The following is a 24309-nucleotide window of genomic DNA, read 5'->3' as shown; positions in this document are numbered from 1 at the left end:
TCCAACCATCAGCCCGCAAATCACCAAATAAGCCCCCCAAACACAGCTATGTCTTTCTTCCGAGTATTCACGCGGCGCGTGGCGCTCGCTCGGAAACCCACACGACCCAACACAGTCAGCCGACGGACAATGATTGCAGCTCCAGGCCCGAACGCAGGACCACTACTGGAACGACGTGCGGACCGCGAGCTACCGAACCCCAAGCCAGGCCGAAAGTGGCTTTACACATTCCCGATTTTCGCTCTGGCGACGGGAGCAGGCATGCTTGGAATCTTCAATTACCAGAAGTCGTCGTCGAGCATCGTAAGCAGCACCCTTTATGCGCTGCGGACGTCGCCGCGAGCTCGCGAGATCCTGGGCGATGAGATCTACTTTGCGCAGCAGATTCCTTGGATCAGTGGCGAGATGAATCAATTGCATGGTCGCATTGATATCTCGTTCTGGGTTAAGGGGACTAAGTCTGAGGGCAAGATGAGGTTCCGAAGCATTCGACCGGATCGTATGAGCTATGTGAGTTTTTGGTCTATTTGGATTATGACATGTCCTGCAATTGTCGCTGACTGATTTTCTCTTCTAGTTCCGTACTGAGGAATGGAGTCTGGAGACTGAGGATGGAACGGTGATTCAATTGCTCGACGGTGATAAGGATCCCTTCCAGAAGAACTGAATATCGGGGGAGAAGTGTACAGATACAGCAGTGCATTGGCTCGGGCGTTTGGGGACATTCTTTATGGGACCATTTGTTGCGTTATCAACTTGGCGAAGCCATTGTTTTTTTCTCAATGGCTAAGAGAAAAAGGAAGAAGGATATCATTTTTTGTATCATATACAAACGCCGCTCAAGTCAAACAATATCGCGCGTATGGTGTAATAGTACATGGTCAGAACTAAGAAAAGAAATCTCCAATTAAGCAGTAGCGGGTTCCGTGGCAGGTTCCGCCGACTCTGCCTGTGGCACTTCGGGCCATGGCTTCTTGATCGCGTCCTGGATTCTCACAACACAGCCCTTGGGACCACTGACGGCACCTGAAGGAAATATATGTTAGCAAAGGAAAATTCGAAACTCAGAGCAGCTCGAGATCAAATCACATACCACTGACAACCACAATACCATTCTCAGAATCCACCTTGAGAATCTTCAAGTTCTGAACAGTATTCTGGTTATTGCCCATGTTTCCAGCCATCTTCTTTCCGGGGTAAACACGAGAACCACCACCCTGACCAGGACCAGAAGAACCCATCGAACGATGCGCCAAACTAACACCGTGACTCCGATCCTGACCATGGAAACCGTGTCTCTTCATGACACCAGCAAAGCCCTTACCCTTAGTATTGGACCGAGCATCAACAAACTGGCCCTCCTGGAACCAACCCGCTTCAATACTCTGACCAATAGGCATAAGACCCGCCTCGTCCTTAACACGGAACTCAAAGATATGGCGCTTAGGCGAGAGCCCATTAACCGAGAAATGACCAAGCATCGACTTGTTCACATTATTCGGGTGTTTCCAGCCCGCACCAACCTGCACAGCATAGTAACCATGTCTCTCACGGGTCTTGTGGGAGATAACCTCAACACGATCCAGCTGGAGGACAGTGCAGGGGATGCGCTTTCCAGACTCGGGATCGTAGATAGCAGTCATTCCCTTCTTGATACCGATAGCACCAGTGCGGAGCGGGAGGGAATTAGCTTTGCGGCGAAGAGCCGCTGTCGACGTCGACTCGAGGACTGGCAGGCCGGGCCCGATATTGAATCGACTGGGTTTGGGCGGGTTGAGGGCTCGGATTCCGAATGAGCGCACGGGGATCCGGGGAGTGATCAATGGGGCACCCCATACGGGTGAGAGCTGAAGTAGCCCTCCTAAGCGCGGCGACATGGTGGGTTGATATTGGGAGGGAGATTGGGGTGCTCGTCGTGGCTGAGAACTCGGGAAGTTTTTGGTGTTGGGGCTTAGTCAGCGCATATGTCGGTCGAAGTATACAAATGCACAGCGGCCATGTTCCACGCGTTTAACGGATTTAACTAAGAGTTATTGGACAAATAGTACGAGAAAAAAAGCTATTGACATCATCTGAACAACTCATCTATCTTCTACCATATACGATTACCTTCCAAAATCAACACCAAGACAACCCGCATTAATCCCTAACTCCGGCAAAGACACGCCAACCCGATCGGACCGGAAGCCGAAAACGCCGAGAAACAAAAAAAAAACGAAGAACTCCATGTCCTCAACACCAATCCCTCATTGAATACAACCCCCCTCAATCGAGACCAGGGGTGAGAACAAACCATGTCCCTCCGCCCAACCATCCTCACAAAATGGATCTCGCGCCCTAGCGAGATCCTCAAAACCCCAAGCTTGACCTCATACCTCCACCCCTCGACCCGCCCATCGCTCCCACGCCGCACAATCTTCTCCCCGGGACCACAAGCGTCACAACGAAGCTTCGGGACGACGCGCTTCTCGACGCGCACCCGGCCAGGCCCGAGCTCATTCCAGTTCAAGCAGCGCCGGTTCAATTCCGGGTCGGCTGGCGGCGGCAAGGGATCTGGATCCGGAGCTGGAGCTGAGGAGAAGGCGTCGCTGTCGCAGCGATTGAAGAAGCTCTCGCGGGAATATGGATGGGCTGCGCTAGGCGTGTATCTTGGATTGTCTGCGCTGGATTTCCCGTTCTGTTTTGCGGCTGTGCGATTGCTTGGTGTTGAGCGCATTGGATACTATGAGCATGTTGTTGTTGGGTTTGTTAAGGATAAGCTCAAGACTGTGTGGCCGCAGACTAAGGGATCTGAGGCGGAGGATGGGCAGGGACAGCTTGCTCAAGCTGAGGAGCGGAATCAGGAAGAAGCTAGTAAGTTCTGGTTTGTTTGTTTATGGGTTTTGAGGTGCTGATTGGTTTTTGCAGGTATCTGGACACAGTTGGTTTTCGCTTATGCCATTCACAAGAGCTTCGTGTTTATTCGAGTGCCGTTGACAGCGGCTGTGACGCCGAAGGTTGTGAAGACATTGCGTGGATGGGGGTGGGATATTGGGAAGAGAAAGCCTAAGAGTACGTGAAGGTGATGTGATTATATATGTAGCATAGCGGGAGATACAGGACTTGGGATTTGGACCATTGTACATTATTAGCCATTCAACTCTCTAATACGGCAATCTTTTTTTTGCCCTCTCAAAACGCTCTCCGGACGATCTACATGTAACAACAGGCCAACCCAGACAACCAAGCCCAGCTCTATCTCCAGCGCCCAAGATGAGATAGGAAATGACCAAAGGAAAGCAAGGCAGGGAACGTGCGGTGACTATCTCTGCTTGAAATAACTAGCCAAGAGCAAAAGAGAAAACACGAGAATAAAGCAAATATGCCGTGGCAAAGCCTACCAAAGCTCGTAATCTTCGTTGAAAAAAAAATTAAATTGCGACGTATGTAAAGGGTGTTCCCAATAGAAAAGCGAAGGTGAATCGAATCACATGTCGATCATATCGTTAAATCTCAGAATGCCGTTGGCTCTCATCACACCGTTGACACCCTCAGGCATACGGTATGCCCATTCGGCAACGCCCATGGCATCGGTGGCGGGTAGCTCTTCGAATCGATCCGACTGTCCGGACTCATCAGAGGTGTCGGCCACAAGCACAAGGCCGAGCTCCTTGATGGTTTCGACGAGCGCGGGAACGACATTCTACAGAGTGGTCAGCAGGCGAACTATAGAGAGAGACCTCGCGGAAATAGAATCAAACATACCAAAAGGCTAGATCTGCAGATCAGGCCCATAAAGTTATTGCTCTGGGCAATACGAGCAGACTCCTTGATCGACATCGAGGCCCGGCCACTGCTATTGACATGGGGCATCGAGTCGACGTTCCCAGCCAGGTCCCGAATTTGGCCAAGGTCGTTGCAAAGAAGAACAGGATCTAGTCATAGAATTAATAACAAGCACAAGTTGAACTATATTTCGAAACTCACAATTGGGTTGCTTCCAGTTGAGAGCACTGCAGATGTTCGGGTTATAGGAGGTGAACACCACGGAACGCATGAATTCTGGGTTCTTTTCACGGGCCACACGGGCATGGTCAAAGACATCGGTCAGGATAACATCGGCAAAGGTGTTGACATCCGCCAAAGAAGTCATATCAAGCTTCTTCTCCTCCGCGGCCGATGGGTAGAGGGGGAGATGTTGACATTCAATTCAATAGGCAGTCTGCGCAAGACATCGCGTAGCGACAAGAACGACGCCGCCAGGAGTCGATGAGTCTGCGGCATGTCATTCGTCGCCTCTGTTTCCAAGAACTGGAGGATCTGGGTATTATTGGCGCCGCGGTCTGCGCCAATGGCCTGGAACTGAGCATATGTCAAATGAGACACTGGGATATCGATTCCGTGGTGGTTGATCATAAATTGTGGGTAAAGGACTGCGACACGGTCCCGGGTCAGTTGTACAAAGAGTTGAACATAATCTCCCGACAAACTGGAACCAGTCACCAGTCCATTGTGCTCTGAGTCAAGTGCACTAGTAGCCTTCCAATATGTAGCAAAGTGTGTGATCTCCAGAGGATCGCCGTGGTAAGGCTTAATGACTTGGAAGTTGAAGCGCAGCTGGCCGATTGAACGGAGCCTGGGGTCGAATAGAGGCAGACAGCCTGAGCCAGTGCTGGACGACTCTGCGCGGAAGATGTCTGGCAGAGCCACACTCTTCGCAATCACCTTTGAACCGAAGGTAGGGAAGATCTCAAAGTCGACGGCAAAGGTGTCCAGGTTATCCACATGGAACGATATTGTGCGTGTCTCCTCCTGGATGGGTAGCATGACAGTACGAGGAATGAGATCTGACAGCTTGGAAGAGATGGTCATGCGAGCAGCGGGATGGCGGCCCGCCTGATCAAAGGCAATAGAACCGACATTTCCTTGATCGAACAGAAGTTGAACGAATACTTTCTTGTCGAGGAAGTTGTGACCATAGCGGCGGAGAGGGATAATGGGGGGAGGCAATTCAAGATCTGGGATACCATCGGCCATTTCCATTTCAGAGAGGCTCGTGTCCATGGACATTGGTTCACCCATCGGGCCGGGTTCTTGCATCCGCACGCCATTGAGAATGTCAAGCGGTCCCATTGCAGGCTTTCTACCGGAGGGCTGGGCCCAGAGGAGAAGCATGCACTCCAGATGCCCTTCCCAGGCAGCATAGTACATGGACGAGAGACCCTTCTCATCTACGACCTGGGAATCAACACCACACTCGAGGAGGGTGCGTAGGCAGGGAACGCAGCCTTCGCTGGCTGCGTGGAACAGCGGAGTCCACTGATACAGCTTGTCCTTCTGGTCGAGATCAGCACCGTGTTCCTTCAGCAATAATAGTAGCTCTGGTGACTGTGAGGCGCGTGCAACCATATGCTGGGGGTAGAGTCCCTCTGCATCCGGCAGCAACTTCGCATTTCGTTCAAGAAGCATCTTCGCGATGGGGAGAGAGCCGTGTTGACAGGCGAGGTTCAAAGGAATATGATCCGGGCCCTTCAAGGGACGATGATCCATTCCCTTCAAAGGGGGCGACTCGGGCTCCGGGTCGACACGGGCATTGCTACACAGAACCTCCTCGGCGCATGCCAGCTGGCCCTTTACAATGCTGTGGATGAGAGGGGTAAAGTTGTCATGGTCCATAATGTCGACTGTGTGGGGGCCTGCTGCGAGCAGATGTCGCACCATATCCACGCGGCCGTGCATGCATGCGTAGTGGAGAGGGATTCGGCCATAGACATCGGCGCGGGCGAAATCAACGCCTGCCTTAAGACCTGCATGGAAGACGAATAATCGGCCCGAGATGGCCGCTTCGTGGAGGCAGTTTCGTTCGTTGATATCGTCTTCGGCGTGTATGTCAACCAGTTTACTCTCCAACAGCAGAGCAAGCACTTCATCTGAGAACCCGTTGATGGCGGTCAAGAATGTACGGGTGGCGCGCTCGCGGGCATCCGGCAACTGCTGCAGCCTGACTATCCATTCACGCAGTGTTTGCAGATTGCCGGTGGAGGCTGACTGTAGGATCTGGTTGTCCATTTCATCCTCTTCTGACCCTAAAGGTGCGGTGCGCTCCAATGGACGTGACGCGTCATATTGAATGTTCTCGCCCTCGGCCCAGGCCTCCAATTCGAGTCGTGCGGTGGTAGCTCTATCTGCAAGGTCTCGAAGAACTTCACGGTTGAAGCATGGTTGCACTTCAACAGCCCGATGCAGATACAGCTCCTTCATACGAGACTTGGAGGTTTTGTCCCATTTCTTGAGAATTTTGGACATGGCAGTCTCATTGATCTCAACGAATTGCTGCAGTTTGTTCAGGTCGCCATCGAATTGTTGGAAACCTTCAAACATAGCTGCAAAATTTGACGGTGCTTTGGAATTTGAGACCGCACGGGACTGGGTTACCCGCTTCTTGTCGACCAACGTCCTTAGGCGCAGAGAAAACTAAAGCAATCTGATAAGTCTCCGGATAGGGATATGAGTGTCCACTGGATACATAGCCATACCTCTGATTCTTTCTGAAGGTAGAAAGTGTTCACCTTCTCAATTTCTCGTTCCTATACATCATGATAAGTATATCCACTTTCCCATATGCAAGAAATTATTCGGACAACCTACCAAACGGAAGAAGAACACCTCCTTGTTTGCGCGCAAAGCGCCTTGAGGATCCGCATTAGCTCTCGCGATTTCCTCGGCTGTTCTCTGTGCCGGGATAGTCGGGGTAGCGCTGAGTTGCTTGATCAGCTGTGAAAGAATTAGCCAAATTCATAATCCCTCGCCAGCGCGGGCACGCGCAATGTTAAAACCAACCTTCTTCAGCGCCTTGTAGTTAACGAAGCTGGCGGCATATTCGGGAAGATCTAGCTGCCTGCGCTGGATCTGTTTGCCGAACTTCCTATCAAGTCAGGTGATATCAGCAACTCGAGTAATGAATCAGCCGGTAGCCGGAGTTGCAGGGGATACATACATGTTTGCACACTCTCGGAGAGAGCTTTAGCTCTCCCGAGCTCTAGAGACCGAGGTCGCAACAGTAGCGCAAGCTCAGCAATATGGAGCTGAGAGCTGGAAGAAGAGCTGTACGAGGCAGGGTGGAAGGGTGTCAATGGGAGGGAAAAAAAGACAGGGTGGGATGACAAGGACACGTTTGGGACGAAAGTTGGTACGCTGGCAGGGGGGCCGTCAATACGCAACAGTGGGGAAGGATAATAGTGGGACAGGGGAGTGACACAGATAAAAATGTGTGACGTTGCGTTGAGATGCTCTCATAGAAGAGATGGTAAGAGTAGAGAATAGCAGAGGGATAGAGGGATAGCAGACGATAGAGGGATAGAAGCGGTGATAGAGAGATAGCGGGGCAAAATCTCGGACATAGGTAGCCCTGGAGTATAGACCAGGTACGAATGAAATAGAGCGAGGTCTATAGTTCGAGTCTAACGGATGGAAAAGCTGCGAGGTGCAATTAAGCCGGGGAGTGGGGAGCTGGGTGAATCATCTATCGCCAATCACCGTGAACAGTGGACGCACGTTTTAAACTTACTGGTAGACACTGCAATGTAGTATTTTGTGCATTTCCATAAGTTTTTAGTATTTTTAGTTAATTTAGTAACATTTTTTAGTCGTCTTTAGTAGTCTTTAGTATGTTTTAGCAAAAGTCTATTATTCTCAGGTCTTTTTTAAGGACATATTCTGCCGGTATTCTCCGTGGAACTATACTCTATAGACTCCCCATATGGAGTAGCCAAAATTCAATGTAAACCTTTCATTTCAATCACAAAGATTTCAAGGCGGGAATAAATCCACACCCGTATATCATTGCAACTCTTGAGTATGTTCACACGCATGGAAAACTCCATGCTCAACAGGAAATGTACAAGACGCAGCTCCTTACAATTCCATGTGGACATGAATAAAAACACATAAACAAGGGGTGTAACAAAACAAAAACAAGCTATGCAGCTGAGACCAGATGCGCGGGATATATCAAACACAGAGATGACCAAACCAAATCAAAGCCCGACAGGCCGATTAAGTGGGAGAGAGAGAGAAAAAAGAAAAGAAAAAAAAAAAGTGTAGAGAACAATAGAGACATGACGAAGTGAAGATCCATCGCGCCGGGAATTGGAACATGAGAGACCCGAAAGGAACGAATGAAGTCGGCGGTGGTTGAGAAAGAGTGTGTGGTATTGTGCAAGATTAAAAACAAAACAAAAGGGAGATGCCGAGCTTTTAGAGATCGAAGATTATGGAAAATCCGAATCAGTCAGGCCATTAGAAGTTCTGGGCGATACCGGCATTCCCCTGTCGTGGATAAACACCGGGATTCTCGATACGGGTGTTGCGGCGCGCCTGGACATCGCGGATCACAGGCTGGTAGTCTTCGCCGCCATATGCGCCGTGTGTGTTGATGTCGCCGTAGTACGGGTTCTCACCGTAGTAACCACCAGAGGGGTGGGCAGCGGACATGTGACTTTCCTCCGACGCCTCAGACCGGTTGGCTGCGGAGTAAGCGGAAGATGCGTTGGAGGGGCCGCGGTGGATGTCGCCGTTACGGTTGTTTGCAGCCACTGGGGCGGCACCCAGCACGCCAATTGGTTCAACAATCTCACCGGAGTCGGGCCGGGTACCATCGGAATATTGAACGGTGCCTTCACTGGGTGTTGCGCCGTGGTGATAACCGGGGCTGCTGCCTTCCGACATGGCTAGGCCACCCATTCCACTGGAGAGGTTGGTGGAAGCCTTGCGCCCGGCAGAGGTGGTTCCCCAGCCGCGGTAGCCGGAGGATTCGTCGTCCTTGGGGATCACAACGCCTCCCATACCGGGAAGGGTTGGGTCGTTGTTTGGGTTGAATCCGTACTCCTCCACTTCCTTGCGGCGCTCCTCCTCGGCGGCCTTGTTCGCCTTGCGCTTACGCCAGAAGAAGAGCAGTGCCAAGATGATCAATGCCACCGAGGCAACCGGGACAACGACGGCGACGGCGATTGTGCCGCTCGGAGAAAGACCGCCCGAGGAGCCTGCAGCTCCGGTGGAGGTTGCGAGCGCGGCCGAATCGGTTGCGCTGACAGACGCGGCACCGGTATTAGATGGCTGTGATTGAATGGAGGTGATATAAACCACAGTGGTTCCCTGGCTGCCACTGGAGATCGATGAGAACGTGGTCGTCTCGGGAGCCGAGGTGGTGGACGGAGCGGTTGTAGTGGAAGAAGTGGAAGAGGTGGAGGTGGAGGATGTGGATGTGGACGGAGCGGCCGTAGACTCGGTCGACGTGGTAGGCTCAGTCGTGTGCGTGGTACTAGTACTGCTCTTAGTGCTACTGGTGGTAGTCGGTTCAGCTGTAGTGGATGTGGTAGGAGCAGGCGCCGGCGACGAGGTCGTTTCGGCTGAAGTGGTGGTAGGTTGGGTGGCAGTTGCTGCACCGGTCTCAGCGGTCGGCGACGTCTGTGCAGCAGTGTCCGCGGGAGCAGGCGCACTAGATCCCAGAGCGGTGGCGGCGGCAGCAGCACCGGCTTTAGATTGTGAAGCCATCTTCAATAGCAATGTTGGTCCAATGTTAAGAATAGGTCGGTGAGATTGGCGGTTGTTAGGATTGAAAGTGATCCTAAACCGCGACACCGGTCGGCGAGTTTTGAGAGATTAAGGATGCTTCCGGGTGCGGAAATAATTTTCGGATTGAATCAGACTGCAAGTCACAAGTTCAAACACGAGTTAAAATAGATTGATTTAACGAGAGACTGCGGTTTGAACGCGTAAGGAGAGATGGGGGGATCGGGGCCTCAGGGGAAACTCGGTGATATCTCAAGAAGGAATATAGAAGAGAAGGAAAATGGAAATGAAAGAGAGATGAATACTCACAACCTCTCGCCGAATCTGGTAGCCATGGGATGAGAGAAGTGTGTGGGAGAGAGGAAGATGTGAAGTGGGAAAGTGGAGATTTCTTACGATTGCGGCGTATCCGCATTCCTAGTTGTATTAATAGGCACTTATATTTTTTTACTTATGTTGTGCTTATATACAAAAAGCACACTTGAGCATGGATAGTACCTCTAATTTATGCTACGTTTTGAGTTGCAGTTGCATCGCTTGCAACATACTGCTTCTGGCAATCCCTAGATCCGGCCATGCGGCCTCCCATATGGCTATCAGGACATATGTGATCTAACACTCTCTACTACTTTCTACTACTCCTACTCCCTACTACTTCCTACTCTCAAAGATCTGAAAACAACTTGAACATATTTCGTATATTTACCTGAAGATTATTTGGTACCGAAGAACCGAGCTGAGTGTACCCATGGGAGGCCTTCAGGGCTGTAAGGAACCTTGGAAGTGCCAAGGCAGATTCCAAGGTTGCATACAAATTATACATAATATAATGTCTATTATTCTCGTATAGTCGAGATCAATGATGCAGAATGTACTCAGTTGCCACTTTTAATTCTGACGGTTTTGTTATAGAGTTTACATATTCCTGTAACAAGTGTTAAAAATACGATCGGCATAATAATCTTGTTTTTTGCGTGCCCATATGAATATTAAAATTGGTGTGATCTCTGCCCCTGACTGTTTGACGCTCGGCCCGATGTCTCCATAGAACAACTTCCCGTTGTACGTATCCGAACGCTTAATAATAGTGGGTTACGAATATTCACCAAATCTGAGAAGATTGAGACGTTTCAAGATTTGGAGTACTATCTACAATCCAACCTCTACCAATCCAAATATATACAGCCCAGAGACTGGGCACAAGAAATGAAATTTCACAGTGGTCACGGGAAAGAATCCAACCATCATCTATTTACGCCGTTGATAGCAGATTTCCAAAAGGACGAATATAAAAAAGGGGGCGATGACCATCACCCCCCCCACAAAAGCTCAAGCACCGGGGGACCCAGATGAGAAACAAAACAAAAAAAACAAATCAGATCATCACGTGCTCTTATACAAGGTACCAAAACAACAAAGTCATGACATTGGAAGGGCAACAAGGCCACTTCCTTATGCGTTGTTCATATCCCACTTCGGACGCAAACTAGTCATCATGTCGTCCTTAGTGCCAACCGCCTCGGCTGGCAGACGACTGACGCGGTAGTTGCCCATGCGGATATTATTTTGGTGGTTGGCAGAGACGACCGTCCGAGCACTGCGGATACTACCCGCATCGCTGCCGGTACCACCCTCGTTCTTAAACCGGGGCGGTGGCACAAAGTCTAGGTTGGTGTACGTGCCAGACTTGCGCAGCGCGTGGGGACTCGGCATTACGGCGAGCTCGTCAAAGGCAGAGACCAGCGGAGTGTGGGCACGCACACTAGGGACGTAGGGGCGCATGCCACCGGTGGGTGTCTCGGGGCGACCCGCGCGGCGGTCCTTGGCTCCATATGCCGGGGCAAAGTCCATGGCCATCATGAGGGAGTCGTCCGTCAACATGTGAGGAGTAGGGAGGACGTGTAGCGGTGATGGGGGTGGGATTGGTTTCTTGGGACCGCGTGGCCCGGGCATACGGCCAGAGGCAGATGAGAATGCGCGTGGCCCAGGCATGCCGCCTCCAGCGGAGTTGGTAGCCATGTGGCGGGCGGCTCCCTGGAAGCGTGGAGGGGCGCGAGGCGGCGGCGTCATCGCGCGACGAGTAATCGGCTCGGCGAATGGAGCAGGACCCCCAGAGGCATCGTAATACTCGCCAGTGGTGGGGTCGTAGATGAAACCAGCTGAATTACCACCGTTCTCATAGAACTCGGGCCCAAAGTCCTCGTAGTATGTGGGCTCCTGGCCGCCCTTGCTCTCATCGAAGTACTCCTTGTAGAAGGAGCGAATCCGATTGGCACGCTGTTCTGGGTTGTCGGCGGGGTCTTCTGGGGGCAACGGGCGCAAACCGAGAGTCATCCGGCGGGTATCGCGGCGGTTATCATATGCCGCATCCAGATTTTGAGGCTCCTCTGGGAGTTCTGGATGCTTGTTATCGTGGCTTGGGGCATTATGTGGCTGTACATCTTCTGTTCCATGGATGTTGACCGCAGGGAGAGTGGATTGCGACTTGCGGTCATCCCCATAGTCACTAGTGGTAACGTCACTGGCCGGCAGGGAAATACGAGGAAGCTGTGATGCAGGAGCCTGGCCATGATTCAAGTCTCGTGGTTGCGAAGGCTCAGGCAGCGGGAAGTTGAGCCGCCCTTCGTGCTGGTTATATGAGTTGCCATATGTATCATCCAATCCGAAGTTGAGGCCCGAAGAGGAATCCAGATGAGGCAGTGGCTCCGGCGAGGGAATCCTGTTGCCATTGGGACTTCCAATAGCCATGCCGGGTTGATGTGCAGCAGGTGGATGCGTCACCCCGGGAACTTGCCCACGGTAGTCATTGGGCTTGTTTACAGGACTGCGTGCATGAGATTCGGTAGGGGAGGAGTATAGCGGTGGGTCTGAACGAGACATCCTCTGTGCATTCTGGAGAAGACCCGAGCTGCCATCGTCTCCAAATCGGGAACCCGCGAAGCTCGATGCATCATCCCGATGTCCCTTAGGGTACGACCGAATGGAGGCAGTGGCCGGGCGGTATTTGTCATCGTCAATTGACATGGAGTGCAGAGAATCCGGCGAACCTTGCAGGTTCGGAGGCATCAGATAAGGACCGACATCAAGAGACAGTCCTTTGGTATGGGTGGGTTCGGACATCGGGGGCATTCCATGCCCTTTCCTCCTAGTTGCAGGCCCCACTGTATCCATTCCAAAATCGAGAGATTTATGTTTATCCATTGCATCTTCCCGCCTAAGTTTCTTGACATGTCTCCGGTGAAGCACAATGAGGACGATAATAGCACACAGAATGGGAACACCTGCACCGAGCACGACAGGTAAGACCGTCGTTGTCAGGTTGCTAGTGGGCTTTTCTCCCGTAATTGTCGAAGATGCTTCGGCTCTTGCCACGAGGGATGGAAGCTTGGTGGCTATAGAGGAGGCTGTGGGTACCAAAAATGGCAATCGATTCGGAGGGATTACATCCCGACGAAGGTGGTTTCGCATCACCAAGCCGTGGTGAGCATGAGACATAGTCGATGTAGTCTGGTCTATAGGGATAGACCCGACTTGTCTGGAACGTGAAGACCGGTCAACACGTTTTAAAATGGCGATAGCCGGAGATTGATGCTCGTCATTTAAGTTCAGGGTCTCAAAAATCAATGTAGAAAAAGAGTGACTATAAGTATAAAGGAGTGAACAGGACTATGTCCCTAAAAAAGAGTGTCGGCCAAATGGATAAAGAGAAGAAGAAAAGAGGAGAAGGGGAGAAGAGTTTCTAGAATAGTGGACTAGAACAGCGGACTAGCGTTATACAGAGACTTTGTATTGTACTCTCCGCATCCCCCTGAGTCTTAATTTAGAACGGTCGATTTTTTTTTTTGTACTTTTATTGTTATTGTTTCGGTTTCTGTTATTTTTCTATGCTGATCTCATGATCCTTCTCTTTAATTTATACTTGACTCGAATGCACCAAGCAAGGCAGTAAGACACTTGACCTCTAGAGGAACCCGCTCTCGGTCAGCCAATGGTTGTACGGCTGCCCCTGAGTTGAGGGTGGGCACACAATAAAAAGGTGGCTGTATCTTGTTTTATTACATTTCTGTACTCCGTATGTAAGGGCACAAGGGGGCCATTTCCTTTTTCTTTTTTTTTTCTTTCTAGTATCTCCAGGCCTATGCCAAGTCCTGACCCTTCACATTGGCTAATGCTTATCTTTAACATAGAGTATTTGAGAATAAACTGTTCAGTGTAGTCCGTAGGAGTGAAGACATTCAATACGAATATGAGGCTGTGATTCTTGATTTCAACATGAGACGCCGGTGTGGCCCCCTCATTTCCATGTCCCCGGATAATACTCGGATTAACTACACATATCAAGATTGTATACCCTGAAGGCACATATTATAACTGCCAGCCTCATGTATGTTGTATTCTGTGTGACATATCTTTTATTCTCTTCAGTCTCACTGGTTTGCTTTTTGCTCTTATCTACTCCTTGAGCTAGGTTGTTAGGTATTAGGTCAATTCTCCAAAGGGAAACCTTTAGATACATACCTATGTAGGCAAAGAGGATAATCTACCACGGCATTGGTAATGGACCAATCGAGTTATGTCGAGTTAAGCGCAAACTATTCAAATAGTCGTGAAAGATCTGTGAATAAACTGCCATATCTTGTCCTGGTGACCCGCTACGGACTTGTACAGCCACGAAACGCCTCTATTGAACATTGAACTCATTAGGTATATTATATCAAGACTAAACAAATTTGGAGCTAGTCGAATACTCTAAAATTAATGTAATTTGCCTAGTACAAAGAATTGGCAGCGGCTGCGTTTTAAGTGCCAGAATGATGTTGTACTTAGGGAGTATATATATCGGGCCCAATAGTGAAACAAGATGTATTGTAAATCAATACCCCCCGAGAATTTGTCTAGGACGAGACGCAATTCCTCAATTTTAGCAGTGCCATTGGAACTGTCTATGAGAATGTGCTATCTTGTATACCGTTTACGGAGGTTAGGTTTGATATTCTGTTAATCAGGTTACAAGTCGGGTTCATTTGTATTAGACTTAGACACAGGATGGCAAGTTCATAGAATTGCAGGGCTTGTCCCCGGTTAATCATCACAACTGGGGTTCATTGCTTTTCATCTTGCCTGGTATGGGGGTCTTCGTTTGAAAACATCATCAGAGTACAGGTCATCCCCTTTGGAAGGAATCCTCTGTGATTAGTACAGCGCAATTAAAAAATATGAGCGGCGCAAATATGAAACATGAACGAAAGGAATGGGAAGATGACACAAGAGAAAATGGAAGGTCATGGGCCCCATGGGCACTCGTATGTGTGGGATGCACACATGAAAAGGAAGGGAGGGGAAGGACTGTGTTGGCAATGTACATTGGTGGTAGAGTTGTACACGAGAATGAAAAAAAAGGTAATAGCGTCTTGGGTCAGATCGCACTGTGAAAGAAATAGAACGGATTCTCCGAGATAGTGCAGGGAGCAAACATTAGGTAAGGATGAAGAAGATGGTCATGCAAATGATCAAGTGTTTTTCGGTCTCATGGGTTGTGGTGGCGGATGGAAGATAATGAGAGGGAGTGAGGGTTGAGTGTGAAAATAAAAGGGAATTAGGACATGTCAGCCAGTGCTGCTTCAAAACTGGCAATATCATCGTGAGATGGTTTGTCGAAAATACGTCGGAATGGCGGGTCTTGAGGGAAGTCCTGAGGGCTGGTTGCTACCCCGTCTGCTTTGCGAATAACTTCCTTCAACGCACGCGTCACCACACCTGCACGAGAAACCAAATTCTTCAACGAGGAAGTATCAAATGGAAGTTTCTTTGCACGTGACGCTAATTCCAACTCATTCAGAGCCGAAGGCTTTTGTTGATCACGAGGTTGGAGAATATCAAGTACAGATTTGGACTTTGGGGAGTCCTTTGCAAGCTGAGCGAGGGGCAACGTGGGTTCAACTTTTTCGCGCGGCACCTCCCATGAAACTTCACTGTTGCGCTTTGATGCATTAAGACAGTCATCGTCGGATTCATCAAAACTGAAAGTGAGAGACGATGGAGATCCTGGCGGCGAGCGACGCTCCTCTTCATCGTCAATGGTAGCAAGGTTCACAATCTGCTCTGCTTCTGCCCACAGTTCACTGGAAGATCCGTTGACAACACCTAGGACATTTGCTTGATGCCGAAGACGTTTCAATTCCTCCACAAGCAGCGTTAATTCCTGAACCTGTCCAAATTGACCACGAAGACTCGCTTGGCGCTCCAGAATGGCTTTGGGAACAGTCATGCTCTGGCGGTTAAGATCAGGCTCAATAAGTGGTTGATTTTCGGCGACAGCTGTTTCATCCGACTCGTCAAAGTCAAAATCGCTATCCCAATCTTCACTGACACCCTTACTGCCCAAGCCCCACGTACCGAACTTGCCAGAAGTTTGACGCGATTCGTTGATGGGATGTTCACTGGCAACTGGCACGCTTTGGCTCCTAAGATGGACGGTGGATGGTGCTTTCCGGCAAACAGCCCGACTGTTCCTATCAACAACACCCTCTTGTTTCCCATGCATGGTCCGAGGGCGCGTCTCACAGTCCGATGATTCGCGGTTAGGGTGTGCTTGTTCGGACCAGTCAAAGATGTTTGTCTTTTTGTTGACATCCCAATCCAACTCGCCCACAAACGATCCAGCCATATCCTTGGGTGAGTCGAGACGCGACTCGGGCTGCTCAGCAAATTTGGCCAATGAATGCGTCAGAGAAGATGAAAAACAATCACGATCATCGCCAGGAAGCGCTCGAATCATGCTGAGAGCATCATCGTCAGCCACATCAGCATGGAACGGATTTCCAACCTTGGATGTTTGCACCAAAGGAGGGGAAGACAGAAGCGGATCAGTAAATAATTGGGGGTCCTTGTTCAAAGACCGAGCGGCGAAGGAACCCCGCGGGAGGAGAGACTCCAAGGTCGTGGCTTCCTCGTTCACCAAATTCGCACCTGCTTTATCAAACATCGTCTCAATCCGCAGCCCCTTGAGTCCACTGCGATTGGTCTCACGTGTGCGGACAGAGTCCCAATAGTCCGAAATCACATCCGTCTCATATCCATCGCACGACGTAAAGACCCGCGTGTCATCGGAACCAATGACGGTGGAAGCCGGATCCGAACCTGAAATCGAAAATCCCTTGGGGCGGCGACGAAGAGAACCATGAACTCGACCACCAGGACGAGATGCTCGCTGCCAGGCCGACAGGGCGACCGCGTCCGAGGTCATTTGACGTGAACCAGCCCGAGATCCCAAGCCAACGTTATAGTCCTGCGATACCGATCGGGGACCAACTTGAGACCGTCGTTCCAAAGCCGAATCAGCCCAACCAGACTGGGAAATGGGGTACGGAGCGCGAAACACGCTTGGATCAGTAATGTTGCGCCGTGGCTCAGGCTCCGGGGAACTCGGAATAAGAACATTCTGTTCTTCACTTGAGAGTTCGGAAGGAGGTACTGCAAAGGTCCTACCCTTAACTCGCTTCAGAGAGCCACCGCGAACGAGTCCCATAATCGGTGTCCCGTGTGCGGTGACGGTATTTGTCATGACAATTTTCGGCTCAACATCGTTGACCGAGTATGACTGTTTATGGCCCGGTTTCACTGCTCGCTGTTCCGGGGCAACTGGCTGCTCAGGAGCAGGTTCAGAAAGGGCTGTTTGGAACGGATTGCGGAATTCAATTGGGGTATGAGGTACTGATCTGTCTTCTCGGGGCGGAGAAGCTGTGGGTGAGATCTCATTAGCCATAACCAACGCAGGAAGAGCGCGCTGGTCAGACCCAACCTGGCGTACACTCTGAACCTTTGGCGCAGTGGTGGTCGAGAATCTGCGCGAAAGCCTCTCTGCTAATTTGCCAACCTTGGGAAAGAAAAATGGTGTCCAATGCTTCTGGTTATTGAGCTCGAATTCTTCGATCGCTGGACCCTCGACAGAAGCTTTTGGAAAATATGCATCGAAATCAGGTGTCAATGGAGTCCGGAGGATCATTGACTCCGACCTCTGGTGACTAGTAGCAGGCCTGCGCAGCGCAGCCGGTGATGGTCCAGAGATGGTGTTCGTGCCAAGTGGGTGCGTATTCGTATGCTGCGAGGTCGGGCGCTTGACTAATTTGTTCGGCGGTCTTCGCTGGCGGGGCGAGTGAGGAAAAATGGGACTTGCTGATCCATTGAATGAGGGCGCTACTGGACTACTTGCGGTCGGGCTGTCAGGTTGGAATGAGGCCATCGACAGCCGCCGCAGCCAACCGGTGGATGGCCGCCGGACGTGTGATTCGGCCGAGGAGTCCGTCGACTCATGTTCTGGAATTCGCAAAGGCGGGTTTGTGAGGGTTTGACCCCGACGGCGGCGTCTCGCACCGCTGAATGACAATGGCGCTTTCGGCAGATCCGCTCCCTGGCTTACCTGAGAGATTTCCTCTTCCTTTGCGGCAAGCCACTCGGCGGCCGGACTTCGGGATGGGATAGCGGTCTTGGGCCGGGCAACATCTGTCGTCTTTTGGGTGTTGTTAGGGACCGACTGGGGGAGATCCTGAGCGACAGTCTTGCGCCGAAAGAGGCTAGGCCTCTGTGTCCGTTCTGCGCGACCGAGCGCGAGGCCGGTAGGAGCTATTCCGAGAGTGCTTAATGCACAGAGCTAGAAGCGCCAGTCAGTGAACATTCCGAAGCGACCAAACCGCCGGAGTGCAAGCAGTTCCGGGTCTCGTGGAGGTTGATATCCCACTTGGGGGGCGCTTACTGTTGATATGTGATCCATCCTCAGACGCCGCGAAGGATGTCAAACACCCCAACGATCAGCTCCAGGTTGACAAAATCTGCGAATGACATTCCAGATGGATGTGAAAAACGAAAGAAAAAAAGGGACAAAAAAGGATGAGGGGGTAGGAAGTGCGAATTGCAAGGCCGAGTGGGAGAAGTGCGCTGCCTCAACTAGGCCACGATTGACGCTCCAGACAAAGCAAAAAGAAAAAGAAAAGGAATGAATGGGCAACGCCGAGCACAGCCAGTCTGGAAAAATATGCCTCTACCCCCTGGGAGGCCGAGTAAAGAAGGAAAGGAACCAGATGGGGGTGGATGTGACCCGGGGAAATCAACAACAACACACGGGGATTATCAGCTCCCGCCCTGCGCACGCTAGGAGCAACCTCAATAACTCCCCTCCTTGGACCCTTTTTTTGATTTATTTGATATTATATCAATTTATGAACAATTGATGTCTCGGATGTTGATATTCATTTCAAGGGCATTCACTTGAAGGTTCAAAAGGGAAAATCTATGTGCCCTGAAAACCAACCAACTCATACTTTTGCACGGTCCGAGAGAAATACCCCGATTTGCATCTCTACGACAGGGTAGCACGAAAAGGTACTAGCTTTCGTGCACGATCCTGCGGGTGTTATTGCAAATGCAGAATGCAAGAGGATTAGCCAAGTTGGCACATCCCTTGCGGCTCACATTCATTGGCGTCATCGTCCAGAACTTTTCGAGCAACCGGACAAGTCCGTTCCTAAGTGGTCGAAGAGCGCAAAGAGCAAGGAAATGGAGGAGCCAAAAGGCCCCCAAAAAAGCCATGCGATCCTAAAGTCCCCACATATCTGGAATTGGCTGGCTGAGATCACGTCTTCGGTCCCCCTAGCCTGACTAGGATCGTTAGTGGCATCGTGAAAAGGACCCAGGCCGATCGGGTGTCCACTGGTTTTCTGTAGGTGTTTCTCCGACGATGAACCATGGTACATCTATATTAACTATGGGCTTCACTGTATATCCACTGTGAACGTCAAGCTGTCAGCTCTATACAGGTTTTTTTTTCTTCTTCTATATTTGACCCCCTCAAATCCACTTCTAATTTCGCTTCTAGAATAGAACATTGGAATATCATTTGAAGAGTTGAGGAGGCTCAATGTAAGGGCCAGTACGGAGTACTCCGTCCATACTCGAAATGCTATATCAAAGAACTTTCGAAGATCAACAGTTGACCTGTTCGATTTTGGGCAAATTAACTCGATATAGTACCCAGTGCTACTCCGTATTTTTGTTGACATCATATAACACTCCACTTATTCCACTCTGCAAATGAAAAAGGGAGTCCTCGTGGGTCACAAATCGGTTCTTTAACTCCGAATGTGTGCTTTTTGTTGGCAGTTAAACCGTCAATAGCGTATCAAGGAGCGGGGGACCAAGCAAATTGTGTTTCAAGATCTTTATTTATTTATTTTTATATCGTTTTCCTCACTTAAAAAGTTAATTTAGGCTGATCCCCAAGCTTGTACTCCGTAGCGATCGGCATATCCAATCATTCAGTTTGGAAGGTCAATATATGGAACATTATATGTACGGACAAAGTTACTCGCTATAGTTGATCGTATTAGGTCTTGCCATGTGTTCCAACCGTTCATCGGTAACTATAAGCCAATACTTTAATTTGTTTATTCTCACATGCCGGCACCCGTTATATCGGTGTTGGCTGCCGTGCACCTGCAGACCCGAACAAGATCTTCCCTGCACTGTTTGATGAAATGTTCTGGTCGAATAGTTCTTGATTTCTGAAAAATAAACAAAGATAGTAACTTTAGCCTGGGAGCTGAAGTCTCGGCCCTTGGAGTCTCGGCACATTTTGCAAGCCCGTGCTTTGCAATTTCCGACTTTCGTGTGATAAGTGTGATTACAGGGGTTGGAAGAGCTTCTAGTTTCCAGCTTCCAAACTTGAATAATATCAGGCAGTTGATAATTAATTACCTTTGTGCTGTTCATATTTCATTTTATTAATTACTGGTCTAATGCAACTTCTCCGAACATGAAACTGCTTATGAAACACCCTGCAGCCTGCAAAACTATCTAATTTAGGTGATTTTGTCAGAGTCCAGTTGTCGATGCAGAGTACACTAGTCAGGCCACCTCTTTCGCTTCACCGTCTATGTCTATTGATATCAACTGTACTCCGTATGGGGGTAACCGAAACATCTTTGGAGACGAGCGGTCAGATAGGCGTGCTGCTTATGCTCATTGCAATCCATGGAACCTCGCTTATCAACGGACCGGGGAGACGGCCGGAGCTGAGGTCGATCATTATGCTACGTCTACTTCCTAGGTCTGTCACTGAGAGACTTCTCAAACATTGGGGCTGTGTGACATTCAGGTGATCTGATGCTTGTTTCCCGCAAGTCTATCACAAATGTGATTCAAAACTTGACTATCTGCACTCAATTAACTAGTCGGTTGGGAACCTGCCGAAGCGAGGTTAATTCACCTCGGCAACCACTTCTCTTTCGCAAAGGCTCGGATTTGAATTTTTTTGATTTTGACTAGATTACCCGGAGGACATTGAAGCATATCAAGAGTTCTTGTCGTCTCCCATAAAGAGTACGGAGTACGGTGTACACATGTGGCTTTACGGATTCGAAGATATTCCTAGGCCGATGGATGAATGTGCTAACATAATACCAATGGCCCACACTTTCTGAAAAGCTTCACATTGATAAAACCAGATCTCGACAACTATCTCCCAGGAATAGTATCTCAATGCTGCCATCCATGGATATATGCTCGCTAATATATATATGATAGATGCCTCGTCTTCAACAACTTCATGCCGGGATTAGCAATACACAACCAGCCATCTCTCTTAAATAGCATTTTTATTCGACTTGCGGCTGTCAGCAGCCTCCATTGTTGGTCAATTCTTCAAAGCAAAGCTACAATCATATAGTTCCCTGTCGAGATGAGAGAAATTGCTTATATTTTGGTATAGTACCCGCAAATATATGGCAAGGAACAACCACCTAGCAACCTCTCATTTAGTTTAGCATCCTTTGAAGCGTAGGAACAAATTCTACTCTAGCTGATATTTATTATCTGGCACACCTTCGCATTATCCTAAAAGACAGGATTTGCTTCCACCTGGGCAGCTATTTCTTGACGATAAACACTTGTCATGTGATCTTATCGATAACACACATCCAAAAATCCGCCACTATTCACGATGGGGACCTCGATTCCAGAACTCCACAAACTCTTGACGCCGAAGCTTCCTGAATCTCGACGTGACGCACGTCATCTCGAGTCTGGCAAAATGGAGTCTGAACTCCAATCCCAGATCCCTGGCCTCGACCAAATCATCACCGAATACTCAGTAGTAAGTATCTCCGCACACATGCGCGGTGGTGAATTGTAAGTTGATCGACACTGACTATTCGACAGGGCTACTTGACCCATGCCGCAAACCTCTACGTCGACGATGCCAGTGGCCAGTCCCCCTTGGCAGAGGCCGCCGACTCCGTGATCGAGCTCCTGGTCTCCGCTTCGGGAGATTTCTCCCCGCAAAACTACGATGCGATCGGCAACTTGGTCGCGAGGTTCATCACCACGCTGGGCTCTTCCGATGGCGACCCAGAGCAGAGGCAAATGCCCTTCAAGGCCAAGAAGCTTGAACAGACTATCAATGTCGGCGCACAGAGGAACATGTCTTCTACATTGGGTCTGACTGGAAACACCGTCGATTTGGAATCTGCCAATGCCAGAAAGATGGAGTCCAAGGTGGACAAGAAGAAGCTCGAGAAGGCCGAGCGCAAGATTCGCGCCAAGCAGGACAAGAAGTCCATGAAGAACGTGACCTACGAGGCGTCCCGTCTGCTCAACCAGCCGGATGAGGCCATGTCCTACGAGGAGTTCTTCATGGCTGTCAACCCTCTTCAATTGGGATCGGATTCCCAAGCCAAGAGTAAGGACATCAAGTTGGACAACATCGATATCTCGATTAGTGGCCTGCGCATTCTTACAGATGCTGCCTTCACACTCGCTTATGGTCGTCGTTACGGTCTTGTTGGTCAGAACGGTATCGGTAAATCGACACTTTTGCGTGCTTTGAGTCGCAGAGAAATCCCGATTCCCACTCACGTTTCTATTCTTCACGTTGAGCAAGAGGTATGTTCCCATCACAGCTCGGTTGCTTTTTTTGTTACTGATATCTATCGTAGATTACTGGTGATGATACACCAGCTTTGCAAGCAGTGTTGGATGCTGATGTGTGGCGGAAACATCTTCTCGGGGAGCAAGTGGTTAGTCAAGTCACAAGATACCACAGCAGGATATTCACTGATGACCATAGAAAATCTCGAAACAACTGGCAGAAATCGAAGAAGAAAGATCTTCATTGGCGGATACTTCGAAGGATGCTGCTAGACTCGATGAGGAGCGAGAGGGCCTGGATATCACGTTGAGCGATATTCACGGAAAACTTTCAGAAATGGAGTCTGATAAGGCCGAATCCCGTGCGGCCAGTATTTTGGCTGGTCTTGGTTTCTCCCAAGAGCGCCAGCAGTACGCCACCAAGACCTTCTCTGGAGGTTGGAGAATGCGTTTGTCTCTCGCACGAGCTCTATTCTGCGAGCCCGATTTGCTTTTGCTCGACGGTATGTGCCATTGGACTCCTTATTCCACAAGCAACCTACTAACATTTTAACAGAACCGTCTAACATGTTGGATGTTCCATCAATCACTTTCCTTTCCAATTACCTTCAGGGATACCCTAGCACAGTCCTCGTCGTTTCTCACGATCGTGCATTCCTGAACGAAGTCGCCACGGATATTATCCACCAGCACTCCGAGAGGTTGGACTACTACAGAGGTGCTAACTTCGGTAAGTCATATGAAATCTCAAGACTATTGATGGTTCTAACAGTTTGTAGAATCCTTCTACGCAACCAAAGAGGAGCGCCGGAAGACCGCTAAGCGCGAATACGAGAAGCAACTGGGCGAGAGAGCACACTTGCAAGGTTTGTCACCCCCTTTATATTATCATAGGGGCCGTGTTAACGATCGCCATCAGCATTCATTGATAAGTTCCGATACAATGCTGCGAAGTCCTCCGAGGCACAATCGAGAATCAAGAAGCTTGAGCGCATGCCAGTTCTTGAAGCCCCAGAGGCCGAGTACACCGTGCACTTTGCATTCCCCGGAGTCGAGAAACTTTCACCACCTATTGTCCAGATGTCCGAAGTTTGCTTCGGCTACACCAAGGACAAGCCTCTTCTTAAGGATGTCGACCTGGATGTTCAACTTGATTCGCGTATCGGAATTGTCGGACCTAACGGTGCTGGTAAGACTACCGTCCTGAAACTACTCACTAACCAGCTTGAGCCTACAAGCGGAATCATCTCCACAAACTCGAGACTGCGCATTGGATTCTTCGCCCAACATCACGTCGATGCTTTGGACATGACTACCAGTGCAGTCGGCTTCATGACCAAGACATACCCCGGTAGAACAGACGAGGAGTACCGACGGCACCTGGGAGCGTAAGTTTATTCAAACCACTCGTATCCACTGCATTGACTAATTCTCATCTTATAGGTTTGGTATTACTGGTACAACCGGTCTTCAACGCATGGAACTCCTGTCCGGAGGTCAGAAATCTCGTGTTGCATTTGCTTGCTTGTCCTTGACCAACCCTCATATCCTCGTTCTTGACGAACCTTCCAATCACTTGGATATCGAGGGTATGGATGCGCTGGCGGATGCACTCCGGGTGTTCGAGGGCGGTGTGGTGATGGTTTCCCACGATGTGACCATGTTGCAGAGTGTCTGCACCAGTCTCTGGGTTTGCGATGGCGGTACTGTTACCAAGTTCGACGGCACCGTCAACGCCTACAAGAAGAAGATCAGCGCACAGGCTGATGCTGCCGGTGTTGTGGCTAAACACTAAGGTAGTAGGGCTATACATGTACAGATTAATGCCGTAAAAACTATGAA

At 49.8% G+C, this 24309-nt stretch overlaps 8 protein-coding genes across 8 annotated transcripts; 3 read left to right on the top strand and 5 right to left on the bottom strand.

Annotated features, from left to right (window-relative positions):
- Window positions 1–48: 48 nt before the first annotated feature.
- Window positions 49–667, top strand: N7517_005564 (cytochrome c oxidase assembly factor 1 family protein; the record flags this gene model as incomplete). Its single annotated transcript, XM_056723294.1, has 2 exons — window positions 49–510; window positions 578–667. The coding sequence occupies 2 exons, from the start codon at window positions 49–51 to the stop codon at window positions 665–667; spliced, it is 552 nt and encodes a 183-aa protein (XP_056579544.1).
- A 240-nt stretch (window positions 668–907) lies between these two features.
- Window positions 908–1877, bottom strand: N7517_005563 (mitochondrial 54S ribosomal protein uL3m; the record flags this gene model as incomplete). The annotated part of the gene is made up of 2 exons (XM_056723293.1): window positions 908–1026; window positions 1094–1877. The coding sequence occupies 2 exons, from the start codon at window positions 1875–1877 to the stop codon at window positions 908–910; spliced, it is 903 nt and encodes a 300-aa protein (XP_056579543.1).
- A 417-nt stretch (window positions 1878–2294) lies between these two features.
- N7517_005562 (FAM210 family protein) lies at window positions 2295–3059 on the top strand (the record flags this gene model as incomplete). The annotated part of the gene is made up of 2 exons (XM_056723292.1): window positions 2295–2853; window positions 2908–3059. The coding sequence occupies 2 exons, from the start codon at window positions 2295–2297 to the stop codon at window positions 3057–3059; spliced, it is 711 nt and encodes a 236-aa protein (XP_056579542.1).
- A 407-nt stretch (window positions 3060–3466) lies between these two features.
- phoC (uncharacterized protein) lies at window positions 3467–7082 on the bottom strand (the record flags this gene model as incomplete). The annotated part of the gene is made up of 8 exons (XM_056723291.1): window positions 3467–3682; window positions 3745–3914; window positions 3967–4147; window positions 4183–6453; window positions 6516–6566; window positions 6628–6753; window positions 6820–6904; window positions 6973–7082. Coding segments are annotated over 8 exons (3210 nt in total), but the record flags the coding sequence as incomplete, so codon positions are not given.
- Window positions 7083–8277: 1195 nt separating this feature from the next.
- Window positions 8278–9531, bottom strand: N7517_005560 (uncharacterized protein; the record flags this gene model as incomplete). The annotated part of the gene is made up of 1 exon (XM_056723290.1): window positions 8278–9531. One exon carries the CDS (start codon window positions 9529–9531, stop codon window positions 8278–8280), a length of 1254 nt encoding a protein of 417 aa, XP_056579540.1.
- A 1470-nt stretch (window positions 9532–11001) lies between these two features.
- N7517_005559 (uncharacterized protein) lies at window positions 11002–13044 on the bottom strand (the record flags this gene model as incomplete). The annotated part of the gene is made up of 1 exon (XM_056723289.1): window positions 11002–13044. One exon carries the CDS (start codon window positions 13042–13044, stop codon window positions 11002–11004), a length of 2043 nt encoding a protein of 680 aa, XP_056579539.1.
- Window positions 13045–15145: 2101 nt separating this feature from the next.
- N7517_005558 (uncharacterized protein) lies at window positions 15146–18319 on the bottom strand (the record flags this gene model as incomplete). The annotated part of the gene is made up of 2 exons (XM_056723288.1): window positions 15146–18199; window positions 18302–18319. The coding sequence occupies 2 exons, from the start codon at window positions 18317–18319 to the stop codon at window positions 15146–15148; spliced, it is 3072 nt and encodes a 1023-aa protein (XP_056579538.1).
- Window positions 18320–21541: 3222 nt separating this feature from the next.
- N7517_005557 (putative AAA family ATPase GCN20) lies at window positions 21542–24262 on the top strand (the record flags this gene model as incomplete). Its single annotated transcript, XM_056723287.1, has 8 exons — window positions 21542–21694; window positions 21760–22482; window positions 22536–22616; window positions 22667–22970; window positions 23024–23197; window positions 23247–23333; window positions 23387–23855; window positions 23911–24262. The coding sequence occupies 8 exons, from the start codon at window positions 21542–21544 to the stop codon at window positions 24260–24262; spliced, it is 2343 nt and encodes a 780-aa protein (XP_056579537.1).
- Between the last annotated feature and the right edge of the window lie 47 nt (window positions 24263–24309).

Source organism: Penicillium concentricum (assembly GCF_028827145.1).
Source record: "Penicillium concentricum strain IBT 3081 chromosome Unknown utg000002l_segment0_segment0, whole genome shotgun sequence".
Classification (NCBI taxonomy): domain Eukaryota; kingdom Fungi; phylum Ascomycota; class Eurotiomycetes; order Eurotiales; family Aspergillaceae; genus Penicillium; species Penicillium concentricum.
Note: the sequence above shows the minus strand (reverse complement) of the source record. Positions and strands in the feature narration are given on the sequence as shown.